This window comes from Aulostomus chinensis, chromosome 21, assembly GCF_037954235.1.
Source record: "Aulostomus chinensis isolate RoL2024-O1b breed Wild chromosome 21, RoL_Achi_v1.0, whole genome shotgun sequence".
Taxonomy (NCBI): Eukaryota; Metazoa; Chordata; class Actinopteri; order Syngnathiformes; family Aulostomidae; genus Aulostomus; species Aulostomus chinensis.
Window position 1 is genome coordinate 4,040,395 of NC_141340.1, and position 17,169 is coordinate 4,057,563.

General features: G+C 44.9%; 1 protein-coding gene across 4 annotated transcripts in view; it reads right to left on the bottom strand.

Annotated features, from left to right (window-relative positions):
* The window catches only part of cnksr2a (connector enhancer of kinase suppressor of Ras 2a), a 57,795-nt gene that overhangs the window by 24,341 nt on the left and 16,285 nt on the right, over positions 1-17,169 (bottom strand). For all 4 annotated transcript variants that reach the window (XM_086191207.1, XM_086191205.1, XM_086191206.1 and 1 more), the window contains exons 4-17: positions 13,710-13,797; positions 13,215-13,256; positions 10,850-10,969; positions 10,068-10,127; positions 9,612-9,680; positions 8,471-8,617; positions 7,942-8,054; positions 7,692-7,846; positions 7,343-7,432; positions 5,631-5,845; positions 3,651-3,702; positions 1,063-1,238; positions 391-464; positions 187-258 (exon numbers count right to left, since the gene is read on the bottom strand). In XM_086191207.1, coding sequence (XP_086047333.1) covers positions 187-258; positions 391-464; positions 1,063-1,238; positions 3,651-3,702; positions 5,631-5,845; positions 7,343-7,432; positions 7,692-7,846; positions 7,942-8,054; positions 8,471-8,617; positions 9,612-9,680; positions 10,068-10,127; positions 10,850-10,969; positions 13,215-13,256; positions 13,710-13,797 — 1,473 coding nt within the window. The remainder of the gene's footprint in view (positions 1-186; positions 259-390; positions 465-1,062; positions 1,239-3,650; positions 3,703-5,630; positions 5,846-7,342; positions 7,433-7,691; positions 7,847-7,941; positions 8,055-8,470; positions 8,618-9,611; positions 9,681-10,067; positions 10,128-10,849; positions 10,970-13,214; positions 13,257-13,709; positions 13,798-17,169) is intronic.

The following is a 17,169-nucleotide window of genomic DNA, read 5'->3' on the forward strand; positions in this document are numbered from 1 at the left end:
GACACAGCCAGAACTGGAACTGCCATGCAAATATACCCCCCCCCCCCCCTTTACAAAACAGGCCATCTTTTAATGCCAAAGCATATTTCTTTAGTGGTGCTCTGGGGATGGTGAAAAGGAAGCTGCAGGCTCGCCTCCCAGCAGGTTTGCCCTCCTGCATAACCTTCATCCGTGTTTAGAATTTACCTGTTCATGTCATCCACTCCATCTGCTGCGAAGTAGAAACTCTTGACCTTGGGGTGGCACGCTTTGAAAGCACTAGAGGGAAACGGGAAAACAGAGGGAGTTATTTTTCTTTACAGGTGCACATTTACACATTAACTGCACCCTTACAGGCAAAAAAAAAAAATACATGAATATTCAATAGAGCTATTTCAGCAATGCACTTACTACTTCTTGCGGCATTCACTGGCGCGGTCGATTTTAAACTCTGGAAGACTGACGAAGCCCTCGGCCTTCTCATCCTGAGTAGGAGAGGGACCAAAAACACGATTAACAAGGAGAGCGCAGGAGTGGCCGTAGAGAGAGGAAAAAAACATGAAAAATATATGCTTGATATATAAATATATGTAAAAAATGGCACAAGGTAGATTAATTAATCATTAATCAGCAGCCATGAGCCACAACCTGTTCCCTCCACTTTGATTAATAAGCGGCTTGTGATTATAAATTGATTGAAAGCCACAAAAAAACAAAAACAAAACAAAACAAAACACAAACAAATAAAAAAGTCCATTGAATCAAGATTGTATTTAGTTTTGGGTTGTTTTTTTTATTTCCAAAGGCTGCAATAATTTTCCGTGTCGTCGTTCTAAAGTTGCAGCCGCATCTTCAGGGCAGCTCAGTCTTGTATTTTAGAAAAAGGTTTGACGTCAGTGTCAACATTTCAGCAACTTGGACGACCTCCTTAAAGTTACTGCGAGCACGGATTTCAACTCATTTCATCACTGCTTCTTTGTTCCAACTTTCTTACGGTTTAATTATTTATTTATTTTTTTTAAATCAAGTCACACTTGTCAGATTTCACCTTAAATGCGTCGGGGTGGGTAAAGAGACGCTCACCTCCTCGTTGATGTACCAGTACAGGCAGTTGTCCTTCAGAACAAACCAGTACTTCTTCCATTTATGAGAGAAGTATCCCTTAGCATCTCTCTTCCTCCACAGCCAGCCTTCACAGTCTCCTCTGCCCAGAGCCTTGCAGGAGACACGCCTGCGACTCAGAGACGCCAAACTTCGTCCTGGAACAACGCAGGAAAAAATATGAAGGTTATGAATACAAAGAAAATAAACCAGGCAACTAAACGAGGAATGAAGTCAAGAGAATTTGACTTTCAGACTGTAGAGAGCCGTGCTAATGTCGCTGGTAAGTGCTCGCTCTCTCAGGTTTTCACAGCAGTTCGCATGAAAGCATTCCAGAAAAAAAAAGAAGAAGAAGAAGAAGAAAAGCCATATGCAAATGTCGCAAAACTTCTTGGCAGGAGTTCAGTTTCTGGGGTTTGACAGAAGTCTGCTGCACTGCAGTGAGGTAAAAGGTGTTTAATGAAAAACTGCCTTTAAAAAAGCCCCGGTAACTTCTTTCACAGCTGGCTTCTTATTCGAGCTCACCGGGGAAACTTTGAGGTCCGAGAGAAAACTTCTGCTGTGCTTTATCAAAACAAGACTTTGGGGGGCAGCAATTCAATATTCCATCGATTTTAGTGGCAAAGGAAAGTGCAGATTAAAGCACATACGAGGAAAACAACAACAACAACAACAACAACAACAACAACTGCTGCTTTTCCAGTGCTGGACAAAAACTATGAGCTCAGACAGTGGAGGACACTTTTGACCTCAATTAATGGGCTCCAATCAATTACACAAAGGGACAAAATGAATCTTGTCTGTCTGTTCAGCTTTAGACCAAAGACAGAAGTAATAAATTACTCATGCATTTTTTTTAACCAGTTGAGTTTAATAATTTTGTTTCCATTTATTATCAAGCAAAGTTTTGCATTAAAGGAGGGGTGGACTCCCAGATTTCTATGTACATTTTGTTATAATCAAAACGGCCAATCAAATTGTCGCGATGGTAATCAATAAACTCTGATTTTTAAAAAAGGGAGCATCAAAATCCTTAATACATAAAAAGGGGCGGGGCCAAATTTACCTCCACCCAATCACAAACTGCTACCAGTGAGATTGGTTGGGACCGTTTAGCTGTCCATCAATAACCGAAACCAGACTACACCCGACTGGGCAGCTTAGCTGTCCGTCAAAGGGCTGAGACCAGGAAGCCTGAAGTGGGACTCAAGGCCTTGTTGGATCGGTGTTGGGTGAGCAGCACCAACGAGGACGAGCACGGATCCAGAAGAAAACGCAGCAACGAGAAACAGTTCTTTTGTAGAACAAGCGACAGATAAGAGTGGGGAAGGATAAAAGGCTCTGTGCAGTGCCGGCGATTCCTGGGGATTCGTTTGCTCGCTGGGGGAATTTAAAAGAACCGGAAGGTTTAGCTACGAACACGCAAGTAGCAGCCTTGCTTTTGGACAGGTAAGAAACCCGTTTGCCAACTTTGCTAGCTAGCTAGGGAGGCTACATTTGGGGTAATTTATCATCAAGGTGGGTCGCGAGGAGGGAGGGTTCATGATGAGAGCACGATTCAAAAAACGGTTTAGACAGGTTTATGCCACATTGTTTGTGTATTGTGTTTCTTTGGTTAAATAAAAAAAAAATAAAAAAAAAAAGAAAAAAAAAGCCCAAAACAGGCGGCGCCTACCCCTCCTTCAACACAGGGCGACAAACGAAGGAGTTTCTGCAGAGTTTGAATGTAAGGACGTTTACACAAGGCTACGGTCTCTGTCCGACTGTCTCAGCCTGGACCAGACAGAGTCGGCGCAGTTGTGCAATAGTAATTAGTTGTTTCCACTTTCTGGTTTCAACTTTCGTCAACTCTCTGTCAACAGACAAAGCTGTAGCCGAAAATGTGCAGATGGAGCTCAAGCTTTCTGTGTTTCTCACAATGCCAGATGGCGAAACGAGTCAAAGACCTGTGGGGAAGGAACAAGAACTCTTCCAACATGTTTATCCTCGTCAGTGTGACGAACAGAGTGAAGCCGAGGTCAGAGAGGCGGAGAACGTGATATGACAGACTTGGACGATGGGCAAATAACAAGAGACACATCTTTAGCATTTGGTGTTGTCTTCATTTATTCGGTGTGATGATGCGATTTAAAGACTTGGGCTTGATAAGCAAATATCAGTCATTCTGAATTTAGAGAAAACTGTCATGTTTAAAATAAGGGAGTTATTTACCCGTCAGTCCCCCGCATTCCTTCGACTGACTCCCTGAGTCTTAATAAAGGCTTGAATGAGTCAGTCTGGGTACTGCTAGGTGGGTTTTCCTATCCTGCAGACGTGTACACACACACACAATCGGCTTGTTCTATTGTGCTGTAATCAGCGCGTTATGTCTGAACAAGTTTGTCAGCGCTGATGCGACGGTGGCGTCCAGGTGTGATCCATCCAATCACAATATTTGGCACAGAGTTTGGCTGATATCTCTCTCCCACCACCCGCCTCTTTCCTGGCACTGCCACAGTAGTCACATGACAGGGGAGGAAGTGGCGGCAGGTGAAAAAAAAAAAAGGAAAACTGGTGATTTTCCTGCTCACCTTTATTCTTCTTCCGGCTCTTTGACTGCAGCGAGGAGGTCTGCTGGTACGTCTGAGAAAAAGGTTGGGAAGTAGAGAGAGGGAAGGAAGTCAGAGCAGGATGTCAGGATGAATCAGTGGCGTTTGCTTGCTGCAAAGAATCCTGGGACATAAAAGATGACAGATCTATAAAAGAGCAGAGGAGCGAGGAGAAGATGTACAGAAACTCATATTCCTATTATCTCTCTCTCTCTTACACACACACACAAACACACAGGTGGGGATGGAAATGTCATGATGGACTCTCACACCTCTAAACATAGATCAGGGTAAAAGGAAAGGGAGGGACGGCGGGGGAGCAGCGTCACAATAGGACATCCAGATGATGGAGGAAATGTGAGAAACGAGAGCCGCCAGGATTAAAGCGAGGTGAGCAGAACACGGAACGTCTCAAACATTCCGCCCTCGCCAGCATATTTGAGAATTGACCTCTGTGAGCGGGTCAGCTGGGACAACGGACCAGTTGTGATGTCACAATGTTACACATGTCAGAGCCTGGAGCCGAGCCACTCACAGCCCCACGCTCAGCAAGACAGATGACATGGACCCGCCCACACCCACTGACACGCCATCTGCCATCGCAGCAACCATACACACTGTAAACACACACACACTCCAGCGCGCAAACACTTTTCCAAAGCTTGTGAGGTCATCACAGGCCAGAGCCTGGGATGAAGAGCTCTGACAGACGGACGTCACCATAGAAAACGAGGGGTAACAACCAGTCAGCGCCACATTACACTTCGCTGCACGGCGGCTTCCCTTTTCAGTCTTGGATCTCTGACTTTTTATGATCAGAAAGGAAAACAAGTCAAAGAGAAAGCAGACTGGTGCCATCCATCCATTTTCTACACCTTCGTATCTGTCAAGGGTCGCGGGGGGTGGAGCCTGTCCCAGCTGACATTGGGCGAGAGGCGGGGTTCACCCTGGACGGGTCATCAGTCCAACACGGGGCCATCAGGATCAATTAGGGTTTCAGTATCTTGCTAAAGGACACTTGGACATGGTCACCGGGGGAAGTGAGGATCGAACTGGCGACTCTTGAGTTGCCAGACGGCCACTCTACTTCTGAGCCACGCCGCCCTTTGATGCCATGTTTAATGTTTTATAAGCTTCTACTCTGAGGACGCAACTGAGGAAAACAGGATTACAGTAGCTAGCGTCCTCCGATCTACCGTTCAGGCTCCGTGAATGTGATACCTGCTTTACATTTTGAACATACGCTCTGATCTCATTCCTTCTTTGCCTGTCATATCTGTATGTAGAACAGGCACCAGCACTTGTAGTAAAGAGTAAAACTCACCAACTCTAAAGACGACATGACGCCTGCAGAATCTCATTTGCAATGTAAAAAAAAAAAAAAAAAAAAAGATCTTACAACTTGGAAAAAAACAGAAGATTTTAAAAGCCTGTGACCTTAAAATAAGAGACTCATAACCCTCATTCTCCCCGCAGATGGACGAAGCAGACAAAATAACACCCACCACACCAACTAGCTCTAAATTTAATTAGTATCTTCAACTTTTGCAACAATTCTGGCTAAAATAGGCTGTTTCTAACAAGGATTTGAGTCCTGGAGATCGTCGTGGGACCTCCGTCTTAGGGAACCCCTTATTTAAGGGAAGATTAAGAACCTAGACTGCATTAATGCCATCGCCATCTTAACATGACCATATCTGGACGAGACAGTGGATCGACTTGTCAATCAGAAGGTAGCCACGCCCCTAGACTGCAACCTGCTTTGTCAGCAATTTGATACTGAAAAGAAACAAAACGACATTGGAACTAAGGTTTGAGTCCATAAACTCCTCAGAAAATGTTGGCTGAGGTCATAATTCACTCCTATCGCACTCTTATTTTGTACATAATTACAATTGTCAGTTCTTCCGCTTGCTGATTTAGAAAAATGTGCATCTTCTGGAAACAAAATCCTGGACTCACATGATAAATCGAGGCTGGATCCCTCGGCGGAGATTCCCTCTGACTCGTCTGGAGGACATAGTGGGAGGGGCTTTGGCTGTGGTGGCTCCGCCTTTTAGCCCGTTTGGCCGTGTCATTGGAGCGTTTGCCTGGACGAGCCGTGTGGGAGGAGTAGTCATCTGAGCTGGTCCGCTCGTCTCTGCTGGACAGTCCCATGTAACGCATCAGAGACGCCTCTGTGAAAGGAAACAAATTTGTGATATTACTCCTACGGATGCGTCGTCTACGTGTGTCCGCGGTAGGTTGTTTATTTACAGCGTCATCTGCATATTTATCTGCAGTGGTACTGATGCCTATTAGGAGGTTTTTATACCAAATTGTGTTTTCTGCGTTAATAAAAGTATGGCCTAACTCAGCTGCCATGAATTTTTGAGTTTGTGTTGACTTTGGCGCCCCCCTCTGGATGAAAGCAGCAATGTTTACAGGACTGAAGACGTTTCTAAGGAGGACCTTTACCTCAGGAGCCCAGCTGACTGGAGCACATGCAGATGTTTAGGGAGCGAGTGACTGAAGGACCCAACATATTTAATAAGATAAATACCTAATATGACAATGGAGTACAAAATGTAGTATTGTTATGTTATATGCAACATAAGACTACAAGTTTGCTCTGACGTGGTAAATTTGGTTTCATCTGAGGCCTTTTGGGTGCAGTCGTACTCGCCCCAGTTGTCTTGTTGTCTTATTCTGACTCCCGATTCTCTCTCCTCCTCACCTCCCTGCTGGCCTGCTCTCATGTTCCTGTGAGCCTGACGGGGCCCGAGAACGCTTACATCATAACTGACCTCTAGCATTGCGACTGTGCCAAAAAGGTGTCAAGTTTCAACCCCCCCCCCCCCACCCCAAAGCATAGCTATCACTAACAGCTAGCATAAGCTAACATTCCTCAGCTAGTATAGGCTAAATCTATGTGAAAATTTCGTAGGAGGACACGGCGAGTAAACGATGGTGCTGCCATTTTCAGTTGCTGGCTTTTTTCAACCACCCTTTTTGTTCCATAAAATCACTTGTTTTCCTAGTTTCCAAGACACCATATAAAATGTCGGATGGGAAATGGAACACATGTCTTCCATCCATAGAATGTGAGTACCACGTCCGTGTCGTGTGCACGTATGTGAGTGTGTATCGATTGAATTTGTCCCGGAACACACTCCCTGAATCTCCCCCATCTTTTTTCGACCAACTTCGGTCATCGTGCCACAGGGGAGGAAACTCAGGTTTCCCTACCTCTCTGCTCAAATCCCACCCCTGTCCTCCCATGGTTGCTAGGCAGCGGCCAGTGGAAAGTGAGACATCGAGAGGAGCTGCTGTCAGCGTCGCTATGGCAACAGTGTGAGTGATTCAGGTGGAGGTCAGGGAGAGTGGTCTTTTTTTTCCCCCTCCTGTTTCTACCTCCTCTCATCCCTCCATCTCTTCCTCTCCTCCCATCTCTCCTCAACTCTTTGAACAGCTTTTTATCATTTCTCCCTTTCAGCTCCTCTGCCTTTGTGCCACCTTTTCTCATCCTCTCTTATTGCGTCTCTCTCTGTGATGCTAATCACAGAGAGAATTAGCGACGAGGATGGAGGCGCATTGATCTCCGCACGCTGATCTCCTCATAATACAGAGAGATGGGAACGCTTAGCAGAATCCAACAGGCTCCTGAGGAGGTGAACACACACATATGCACAAACCTCGGCGGCTTTCTCGGTTGAGCTTGGCTGGGTCCTCATAGTCGCCCACCCAGTTACACTCCACAGGCATGGAGATGGGCCTCAGTCTGCCTGCAAGATACACAGCGACCAAACTTAGAATCCTGCCCTGTTTTGTTTGCTGTAATATTTAGTCTTAGAGGGTTTGCTTTACCACAATAAGAGCCTACCACTTTAAAAAATGTTATTATTAACCATAATGGCACTCACAGCCTCATGATTATTTTTATTGAAGTGGCAACAGAACGAGTCTGAACTCAGTCCACCCTTATCTCTCTCTCTCTCTCTCTCTCTCTCTCTCTCTCTCTCATAGACACACACACACTCCTACCATATGTAGGCGTGGTGCAGTAAACAGGCTCCTCCTCTTCTCGCCGGCGAGATTCTTGATCCAGGAAGGAATTAGGTGAGTCAGAGCGCTTAGCAACGCTGATGCTGCTGTGGGTGCGCGATGCTTCATCTCCAGACAATGCTCCCGTCTCTTCTCTATGGCAACAGCCGAGGCGGAAGTCAAAGCTTTGCTGTGTTGTTGTCCTATAGTTTAGAAAAGATTCCTTGAAAGTGCAGATATAAAAACGTACCTGGGGGTGTACGGTTCAGCAGGCGGAGGAGGGATGTAGAGGTCCTGGAGGGCGGAGTTCTTGGTGGGCGTGCCTGAGGGTGTGGCCGAACTGCTGCCTGGGCTTCTTGTTGGCTGCAGCAGGTAAAAATGAAGGTGGTTTGTAGATCAGTCTTTTAAAATCTTCTTAAAGGGGAGCATCATCTTATTTTTGGGAGATGAAGTTATTAACCCGTCGGCTCTCTGATGCACTCACAGTAGAGAGAAGGTTACCTTTCTTTTTGTCTCAAAGAAAATTCAACCACAAAACAAAAAGTAGTGCATGTTAATTGGTGATGTATCTTTCATAATTTGAAGAATGACTTGGAGGGTTCCGTCAGTTTGCCCTTCCAGTCACTCCAGTGTAATTCTGGTGGAAAACAACACCGCGCTGAGCCACAGTCCCCTGACCTAATTACACGCTTTAGCTGAGGGAAAGCAAAGGCTGTAGGGAATTATGTGGGCCAGTGCGGCGCTTTAATAAAGTCTATAAAAGGTAGAGAAGCTCACACCTGCAGAGCCAGAGGTTTCCAGCGCATGTTCTTCAGCAGCGCCGGAGCAGAACTCAGCGTGCTCTGTGGACGCTTCTTCAGGGTCAGGGACACAACGCCTTTGTCGGCCCTCAGCGAGCCCACCAGGTTACGTAACTGCCAGCCCACCTGTGGACGGGAGAGGACGGAGCGTCAAAGCACACACTGCTGGCAACTTGTCATCATCGTATGAGTAATAGACAGTATTTAATGTAGCATTTATATGCAGCCTGCAATTTGAATTCCGTCCACGTCGTGATTGGATCTCACTTGTTGAGCCCTTTGTGCAAAGCGAGTGGGTGTGGGGGTGGTGAGTCTATCTATAGAGCTTTGATGTGATGTAACCTGCCCTCAATTTGAACACAAAGGTGTCACGCCATACAATTTTAATATTTAGTTACAAAACCATGCCAACAACACCAGTCTGTAGGAGACTGTTGGCAGAAAAACTGACGTAAACAATGAAAATGGCTGCCGTAATATCGCCCGCATGTGTTCACTGAATAAACCTGATCAAAGGCGGGGGTGAAGGAAGATCTGATTAAACTGATTGCAATGCACGCTGCGTTCAAGTACAACTGTTAAACTACGGAAATATCTACAAACCCCTTATAAACAGACAAGGGTGCAAAATAACGACAAAGACAAGCAGAGGTTGCTTCACTTGCTGCTTTGATTGACGGTTCCGTTTACATTACCATAAAAAAGTACAGTTTTCAAAACTATACCTATCATTTTCAGCAAATTATGACTACTTATTGGTTTCGGAATATCTTGCCAAAGAGCTGCGGATGAAAATGAGCCAGCTGGCCAACACTGGCACATTTGCAAAACTGTTGATTAATGTGTGTTGTCCTTCTAAATAAATGAAAGTAAATAATAGGGGACAGATCCATTTTAGTAGTCATCAAGTACACCATCAAGTCGGCCATGTGGTCATTAAAACCGAGTCCAATTCTGAACTTTTAAAAGTAAAAAAAAAATACAGGACGGCCCTTTGAAATGTGTTTTTACTCTTTCCAGTACTTGACTAATGAATACACACCAGAACACACAAAAGCATATTCTTAGAAAATATAGGAGTACACACACACACACACACACACACACACTGAGAGCCCACCACGGTCTGGTGATTGACTTGAATGACTTCATCTCCCGCGTGGATCTTCTTACAGCGGTCCGCCGGAGACTACAAAGCCAGAGGGAAAGAGAAAACACACAACTGAAGGAATGAATTGATCTGAACGTATCGATCTTTGCAAAGCAGAGCGAGGAAGTTAGACGACAAACTGCCAGCTGAAGCGAGGTGCGGTGCAGCAGGGAAGAGCCGTCGCCATGGAATCTGATACGCTGCTATGGATGTGGATATTGTCAGTTTTGCAGATATTCTTAGAAAGAGTCGTTTCTCTCCATCCCCTCAAGGGCTGGTTGGGAATCCACTTTCTGTATGTCTATGTGTGTGTGTGTGTGTGTGTGTGAGTGTGTGTGATGGAACGTTGTTTATTTATGCGCCGCACAAAGTTAAGTGCTTTACTGTAACATAGTACGGGAAAAAGTGTGACACTGAGCTTTTTACCCCCTCAGTCGTTCCCGTGATCACATGGAGGCCGTCGTAGGTCGACTTGATGTACATCCCCTGATGGACGCGGAGGAAAGAAAAGTTAGGTTGTTCTAAATTCCACACCGTGAAAATAAAAAAATACACAGATGCAGCAAATTATGGAGAACAAACAAAAATAAGAAGCCATCGCCACAAACACATTTAGCTATTATCTATATTTTGCATGATTTATTCATGCGATCATATATTTATTTACTCATTTCCATACTGATAAATTTCACCATTAATTCATTGCCACATTTCTACATCAAATATTGCATTTATTTCTTTGTTTTTCTACGTGTCCGTACCTTCATCAGAGTCGCTTGGCTCTGTGGTCAGGTGAGCTCACGCGTCTCTCTACCTGCTCGGGTCTGATCTCATTGCGCCGTCATGGCAGCGTCTACTTTATGAGTTCAATTAGGGGAAGGTGTTTATTATCCCCCCTCTGTGTTGCCTCATGGAGCCCTGCATTACGCTCTCCCTCCCTCCCGGCGTTTGTGATAATTTAAACATTTTCCTTCATCATTTAGTTCAAGGAGGTGCCAGAATTCAGTTATTCATTTGTTGTCGCCGTTTAAAAGTCATTAAAATTATTCCACTTCATACTCCGCTGTATCATTTCATAACTACTCCACGTTTCTGCAGGGATGGAGAGCGTTGGAGAGGGCTGTGGTATCGGGCTTCACTGACGACCTCAAACACACACACACACACACACACACACACACACACTCATCATCATCATCAGTCATTACCAGGCCTTCGGAGGGTTTGATGTTGGTGAGGTGAACCAGCTCCAGGTGGGCTGACTGAGAAACCAGCGGGTCCGATGACACACACACAATGTGCTCACACACCTCGGACAGAGTCTTACACTGGTGGAAAGACCAGGACAGAACACACTCGTAAGAACAGGCTCAGCTGCAGTGCTTTTAAAAAAAAAAAAAAAAAGAGGAAAAAAACCAAGATAAGAGCAACGTACCAACACTGCGTATCAACATCCCTTTTTCTTCTTCTCAGAGAGAATATTTGGGCTTTAATCTCCATTATCAAAGGTTCTGTCTTTGACTCTACTGAGGAAAATGAATATATTTGAAGTGACCTTCAATTATTTGGTCTTTTGTCCACAACGTCTTTTCAAATCAAAACCCAGAAGCTCAAAACTGAAGCTGCTGGAGTCTCTTGGTATTAACATGGAGGCAGTACATCAAAGCTCACGACATCATAGTTTCTGTAGGTTTAAAAACAACAGCTCAGCAAGTAGAGACACATTTTCTTCCTTGGCTAAACTCGCATACAGATAGTTATGGTTTTATTCATCCAACACTACATAATCCATGTGGAGTTTTTTGTTTTTACATCCATTGAAAAAAATCCATCCATTCATTTTCTACCGCTTATCCTGTTAAGGGTCGCAGCGGGGGGTGGAGCCTATCCCAGCAGCCTTCAGGTGAGAGGCGGGGTTCACCCTGGACAGGTCACCAGTCCATGGCAGGGCCAACACATAGAGACAGACAACCATTGGCTCTCCCAGCCACACCTACGGTCAATTTAGAGTCTGGGGGGACAGTGCTGCCCACTGCACCACTGGGCCGCCTCCATTGAAAAAGTGCAGCTGAAAATTCATCTAAAATGTCTTCCAGAAACAACTGAACAATCTGGATTTGGACTTCATGTTACCATGCCTGTCTTGATGGGAGTCCCTGGGGAACACGACACGGACGCGACTGAAAAAGAAACACTCCGTTTGCATCCACATGTCCCAGCATCACTCCTCTGCATGAACCATCCCCATTTAAAGTCTCCTCATTTCCCTCCAAACTGTCCAGCCTCAGCCATCCTTCTATATTCAATCCTAATCCCGTTAATCCGCAAATGTTAACATCCAACAACTCTGCCGCCTCCGGCTCCGCCTCTGAACCACACAGCCGCTCCCGCTGCCGTCTTACAAACCTTCACTGCTGCCTCCCTTAATAAATTCAATCTGCAACAAATCCCTCCATACGTTCTTCTCCGCCCACTCCACCCTGCCGGCAGCTCTCGCTGCTATGTTGGACATTTGACCCCAACAACTCATTTACCACCTTTACTGGTTGCGTCACGCCGCCGTGTTAACCAACATGTCTTCACTTAGCTCCGGCTGACTTTAATTCCTCTTCTCTACAGCACTTCCACCTCTTCAAGTCTCATTATAGATCACGGTGTTATCTGCAAACATCCATCACCGCCAAGACAGCGCTCAGAGCGGAGTCTTGATGTAATCCCACCTCCACCTTACGTCCCTCCATCTTTCCCAAACGCCACACCACAGTCACAAAACCCCTTACTCTGCTGATCCAAACTTCCTCATAAAATATCTCCTCTCTCGAGGATGAAATTAATTTTAAAGTAACAGTTTTAAAAGGTACAAATACTCAATTACCAGCTCATGAGTCTCTTTTTATTTTCCTTCTCTTGAAAACTCTGCCAGTCTTTTATTTTTGTGAATAAATCTTCCGTCGCTCTTGATAGCCACGTTAGCATCGGAGCATTTTCTGGATATCGTAGCCGGCGAAGCAACATCAGAATGAGTTCCACCTGTCAAGATGTCTGATTTATCTCCCACTGCAGAGAAACCGGCACATTTTTCACTGAACGGGAATGTTTCTGCTCGCTTCCACTGGACTGAGAAACATTCAGACGTAGATGCTTCAAGGATTGGATGAATAAAACCAAAAATATGCGCGCTTGAAATAAGAGAGGGTTGGTAACAGCTCAATCTTTTATCGGAAAAAAATAAATAAAATAAATAATAAAAAAAAGGGCTCTTCTTAAAACATTTATTTACGCCGTAGAACAAAATGGTGAATCTGAAGCTTGTGTTAACAATGCTGATTTATCTCTGGGTGGGGGACTTATTCCTGCACCACTCCATGAGAGCACATGTCCATAAGTATAGAAATGTTTTCCATAATGTTGAACTGTAACAACACTTAAGATTTATGACGGCAACATAAAGCAAGAGCCCCTGCACTGCGAGTCTGCAGTATTATACGAATGGATTTGAGGGAATTGACGTAAATAGGATAGGACCCTTCAGTGAAGAACAAATAAGTGACAGCTGGCAGAAGCAAAACTCACCACGTGAAGTATTTTGTTCTCCGTCTCAAACACCGTACAGTCCTGAGGGACAAGCAAAATTTAATGTAGCATGAGAAAGAACATCCTACCTCGCAAACATTCAAAAACAAACCTCCATACAGGCCTCACCCTGAACCCTACACTTGCACTTAAACCCTCACGAAACAACACAAGCATGCCCACACCAACAGACAGATTTGTATTTTATTTATACACACATCAGTCATACAAAAGAGACTGTAAATAGCAAAAAAATAAATAAAAATGAAGTCTCGCTCAAGGTGGCAGAGAGCAGAGTCTGCTGCATCACACACCCACACACACACACACACACACACACACTGTTCTTAGGGGGATATGACAGCCCACGGCAGCTCCCCTCTGCCTCACACTTCAAGTGGAGGAGAATAAGAGCTATCATCCTTCAAAACATACACACACACACACACACACACACACACACACACACACACACACACACACAATTCCACGAACCTGCTGTACAATGGTGGTGAGCTCCAGGCAGAGCTGAATGACATTATTTCGGGTTACTGAGTAGTCTGCCACTGCAGCAAAAGGAGACCTGCGAGGAACAGATAACACGCCAGCGGTCTTATAATGTTTCTGCTGCATTCGATAATGTACAGTGGAGATGGATGTGGATATTGTTCGACAGAGGCAGATGCACAAAAGACAATATACGATACATACACAGGTACACGAAGCTGCTGAGCTGTTTTATTCAGCTCCAGCGAAACATTCAGAGGTAGTCAGGAACACCAAGCTGGGCGAGGAGCTATGCGAGTATTTGGCTCTTTGTTATATCGGCCATCTTTCATGACGCCATTAAACACAGTGGACGTAGCCCCACTCGTCATATCTGTCGTTTGTTTTTCTGGATGAAATTTAGACCAAATCTGGGGGTGTTAAAACAAAGAACATTTGGTGAAACAAAAAAGGTGGAAATTGGTGTGCAGTTGCGTGGAGTTCCACATTCTGGTTAAGGTGACACAGTGGCATGCCCACACTGCTGTAGCTGCTTTGGTCTGAGGCCGGCCTAGCACACAACAGCAGCTAACAGCAGCTAGCGCATGGCTAACAGACGCTAACACAAAGCGGAAATATCCCAAAAAGAAGGTTCCATCTCCTCCCACTAAAGAAAGCCTCGTCATAAAAACTGACAGGTTTTGGCTTTAATTACACTTCTTTTCTTTTCCCGCATACATTTTATATGATTTTCTCAAAATATACACAGGCAATAGAAACACATGCTGATTAGCATGGGAAGTGAGGCTGATTTGACCACTTTTTGGCCACCAAAACATGGAACATCCACACCGAACACACGGGCCATTTTTACCAGCACTGCGTCCACGGCTAACGCACATTCCACAGCACAACTTTGATAAGCTCAAAACAAAAACCGGAGGGAAAATTAAAGAAGAGAAGCTTCACAAACACATAGGATGTTTTGACAGGGAAAGAATGGACTTCCAGTGGATTTTTTTTTTTTTTTTTTTTAAATAGAGAACTTAATTCTAATGCAAAGTGTAACACTTTCCAATTTAATGAAGGAAAATATACAAACTGTGCTGGAGCACAAAATGGCTTAGAGAGAGAGTTTGTGCTTGGCTACAGGTCTTGTACCGATAAACTCTATGATTTCAGGATAGCAATGAATAACCTTATTAGCATAAAGATTTAACCAGAGTGCCACCAGTCGGGTCGAATGTCAGTCAGAAATCTAAAGTTTGTGACATCGGGGATTCTTTAAAAGATAATTCAGAATATCAACTTGCAGTGTCAGTGAATTATCATTTAAGTGGAGTCTGCTTTGACAATTGTGGCCATTTTCTGAGAGACAAGGACACAACCCGGGCTGGATGATGAAGCGTCTGTGGTGCAGCAGGTAAATAGGCCATTCTGTTCTTCAGCACAAGGACCGCACCAATTTACAGCACTTTGCTCGTTTCAAACCTCCCTTTAGAAACAAGCAAAAAAAAAAACAAACCCCACTCTTTAGACCTACAGGTTCAAGTGTGTGTGTGTGTGTGTGTGTGTGTGTGTGTGTGCTATAAAGTGGGTGAAAGGAGTTATAAGACTGTCATGGATTTATTATGCTACTCGAGCGTCTGCACCATCAATTCCCACTGTCTCCCAAATGTTTATGCGTGGTCGGAGTTTCCATTGAAGTGTGCACAATCAAGTTATAAAACACGGCCCTCCTGTGCGCAGAGGGGCTGTAAGCTTTTGGTGGAAACACAATATTTTTAAATGAGACTCCTGGCATAGCCTAATTTAGCACAATTCAAGGGTGAGCCGGCTCTCAACAATAAGCCGCTGCTAACATGCTAACGGCAGCACACAAGCACACCCATCTAAACGCTTCAAAGTGTAGCGCCAAACAAGAATCGTGTCATAATTTGCTTCATTGTTCTTAAGACCCAGATTAAAATCCGGCCACAGCCCCTCGTGAATACTGCAAGTGTGATTTGGGTCAGCGTTATTGAGGCTGTGTGCTATATATACGCAGGACCTAAGGCTACACAGACTGTTTGCTAACCATCAGGCTCCAACCCTCAAACACTGATCTGACAACACTTTTTTTTTTCTCCAAGTGGGGCAGAGATGATCCAAATCACACTCCTTATCAGGAACGTTACATTAATACTTCTTCAAGGAGTGAAATCCCCCAGATCGCTTGCTGATATCACATTTTAAATCGATCGATGGCGATAAAAAGCTCACGAAGTACGATATTCACAACTTGATTCCAATCACGCTCTCATTACGATCTATTTAGGACCCCTCCCAAACCTGGCAGTGCGTCCCAAAGTCCTCCTCAAAGTGCGCACTCTTGTGACATGGGGGGGTGTGTGTGTGTGTGTGTGTGTGTGTGTGTGTGTGTGTGTGTGTGTGTGTGTGTGTGTATTTCAGGGGTATTGGAGCTCAAGGGACCGAAGTTACAAGAGCAGAACTGGCACATGGCGAGCGTCACTTCCACTCGCAGCACACAGGAGACGAGACATGACGGCGGCCATAATTCAGTGCTCTTCTACTCCGGTGCATCATTTCAAGACAATATTGATATTATGGGGGATGATGAATGTGATTAATTAACAACATCATGAATATTAATTAGATTTAGGTCTTGCAAGGCTAAGTAGTTTTAGGCCTCCAGCCGGCGGACTCGGCGGTTTTATGGGTGTCCGTAGGTCTTTAGCTCCTCATCTTTTGAACGTCAACTGGGTCACAAGGATGGACTGGAAACATTTTGGTGGCCGGAAGCTCGAGGACGCCGCCACCTCACATGTGGGCGATACCTGTCCCGTGATGCCTGACATCATCATCGATGTCATTAACACCTTGAGGGAATTTTTTTCTAAATTTGGGTCAAACATCCACTTGGACCGGGGGATTAATTGGAAAAACAAACTTTGGAGTTTAAAGTTCAAGGTTACTGCGATACATCAGGGGAGTACAAAACTAGAGAAGTGCGACACCCCTCTGATTGAAAGCGCAAGTTTTAAGACACTTCATTAAGTACGACTGCTTCAAGAGCCCCCCCCCCCCCCCCACACACACACACACACACACACCCCTGCCATGCAGCTTTCCCATCACATAGCGTGTAATGTACCTCAGTACACTTGTGTGGACTCCACCATCTGAGCTATTCGCCAAAAACAACAACAAAAACAACAACAACACCACAACGAAGAAGAACCGTGCACATCTCCATGCCTTCCTGTGTGTTTTGGAAGCAAAGCCTTCACACCGGAGCCATGCCTCCGTCATGGTGGAGTATTCCACACCTCTCCCTCACACTTCCTCCACATCCTCGAATGCTCCCAGTAAATCTTGGCTGTATCTTTTTTACATCTTAATACAACGAGCGACATCAACCACCCGGTTTACACTTTTGTTTCCCTTTTTTTTTTGTCTTTGATACCAA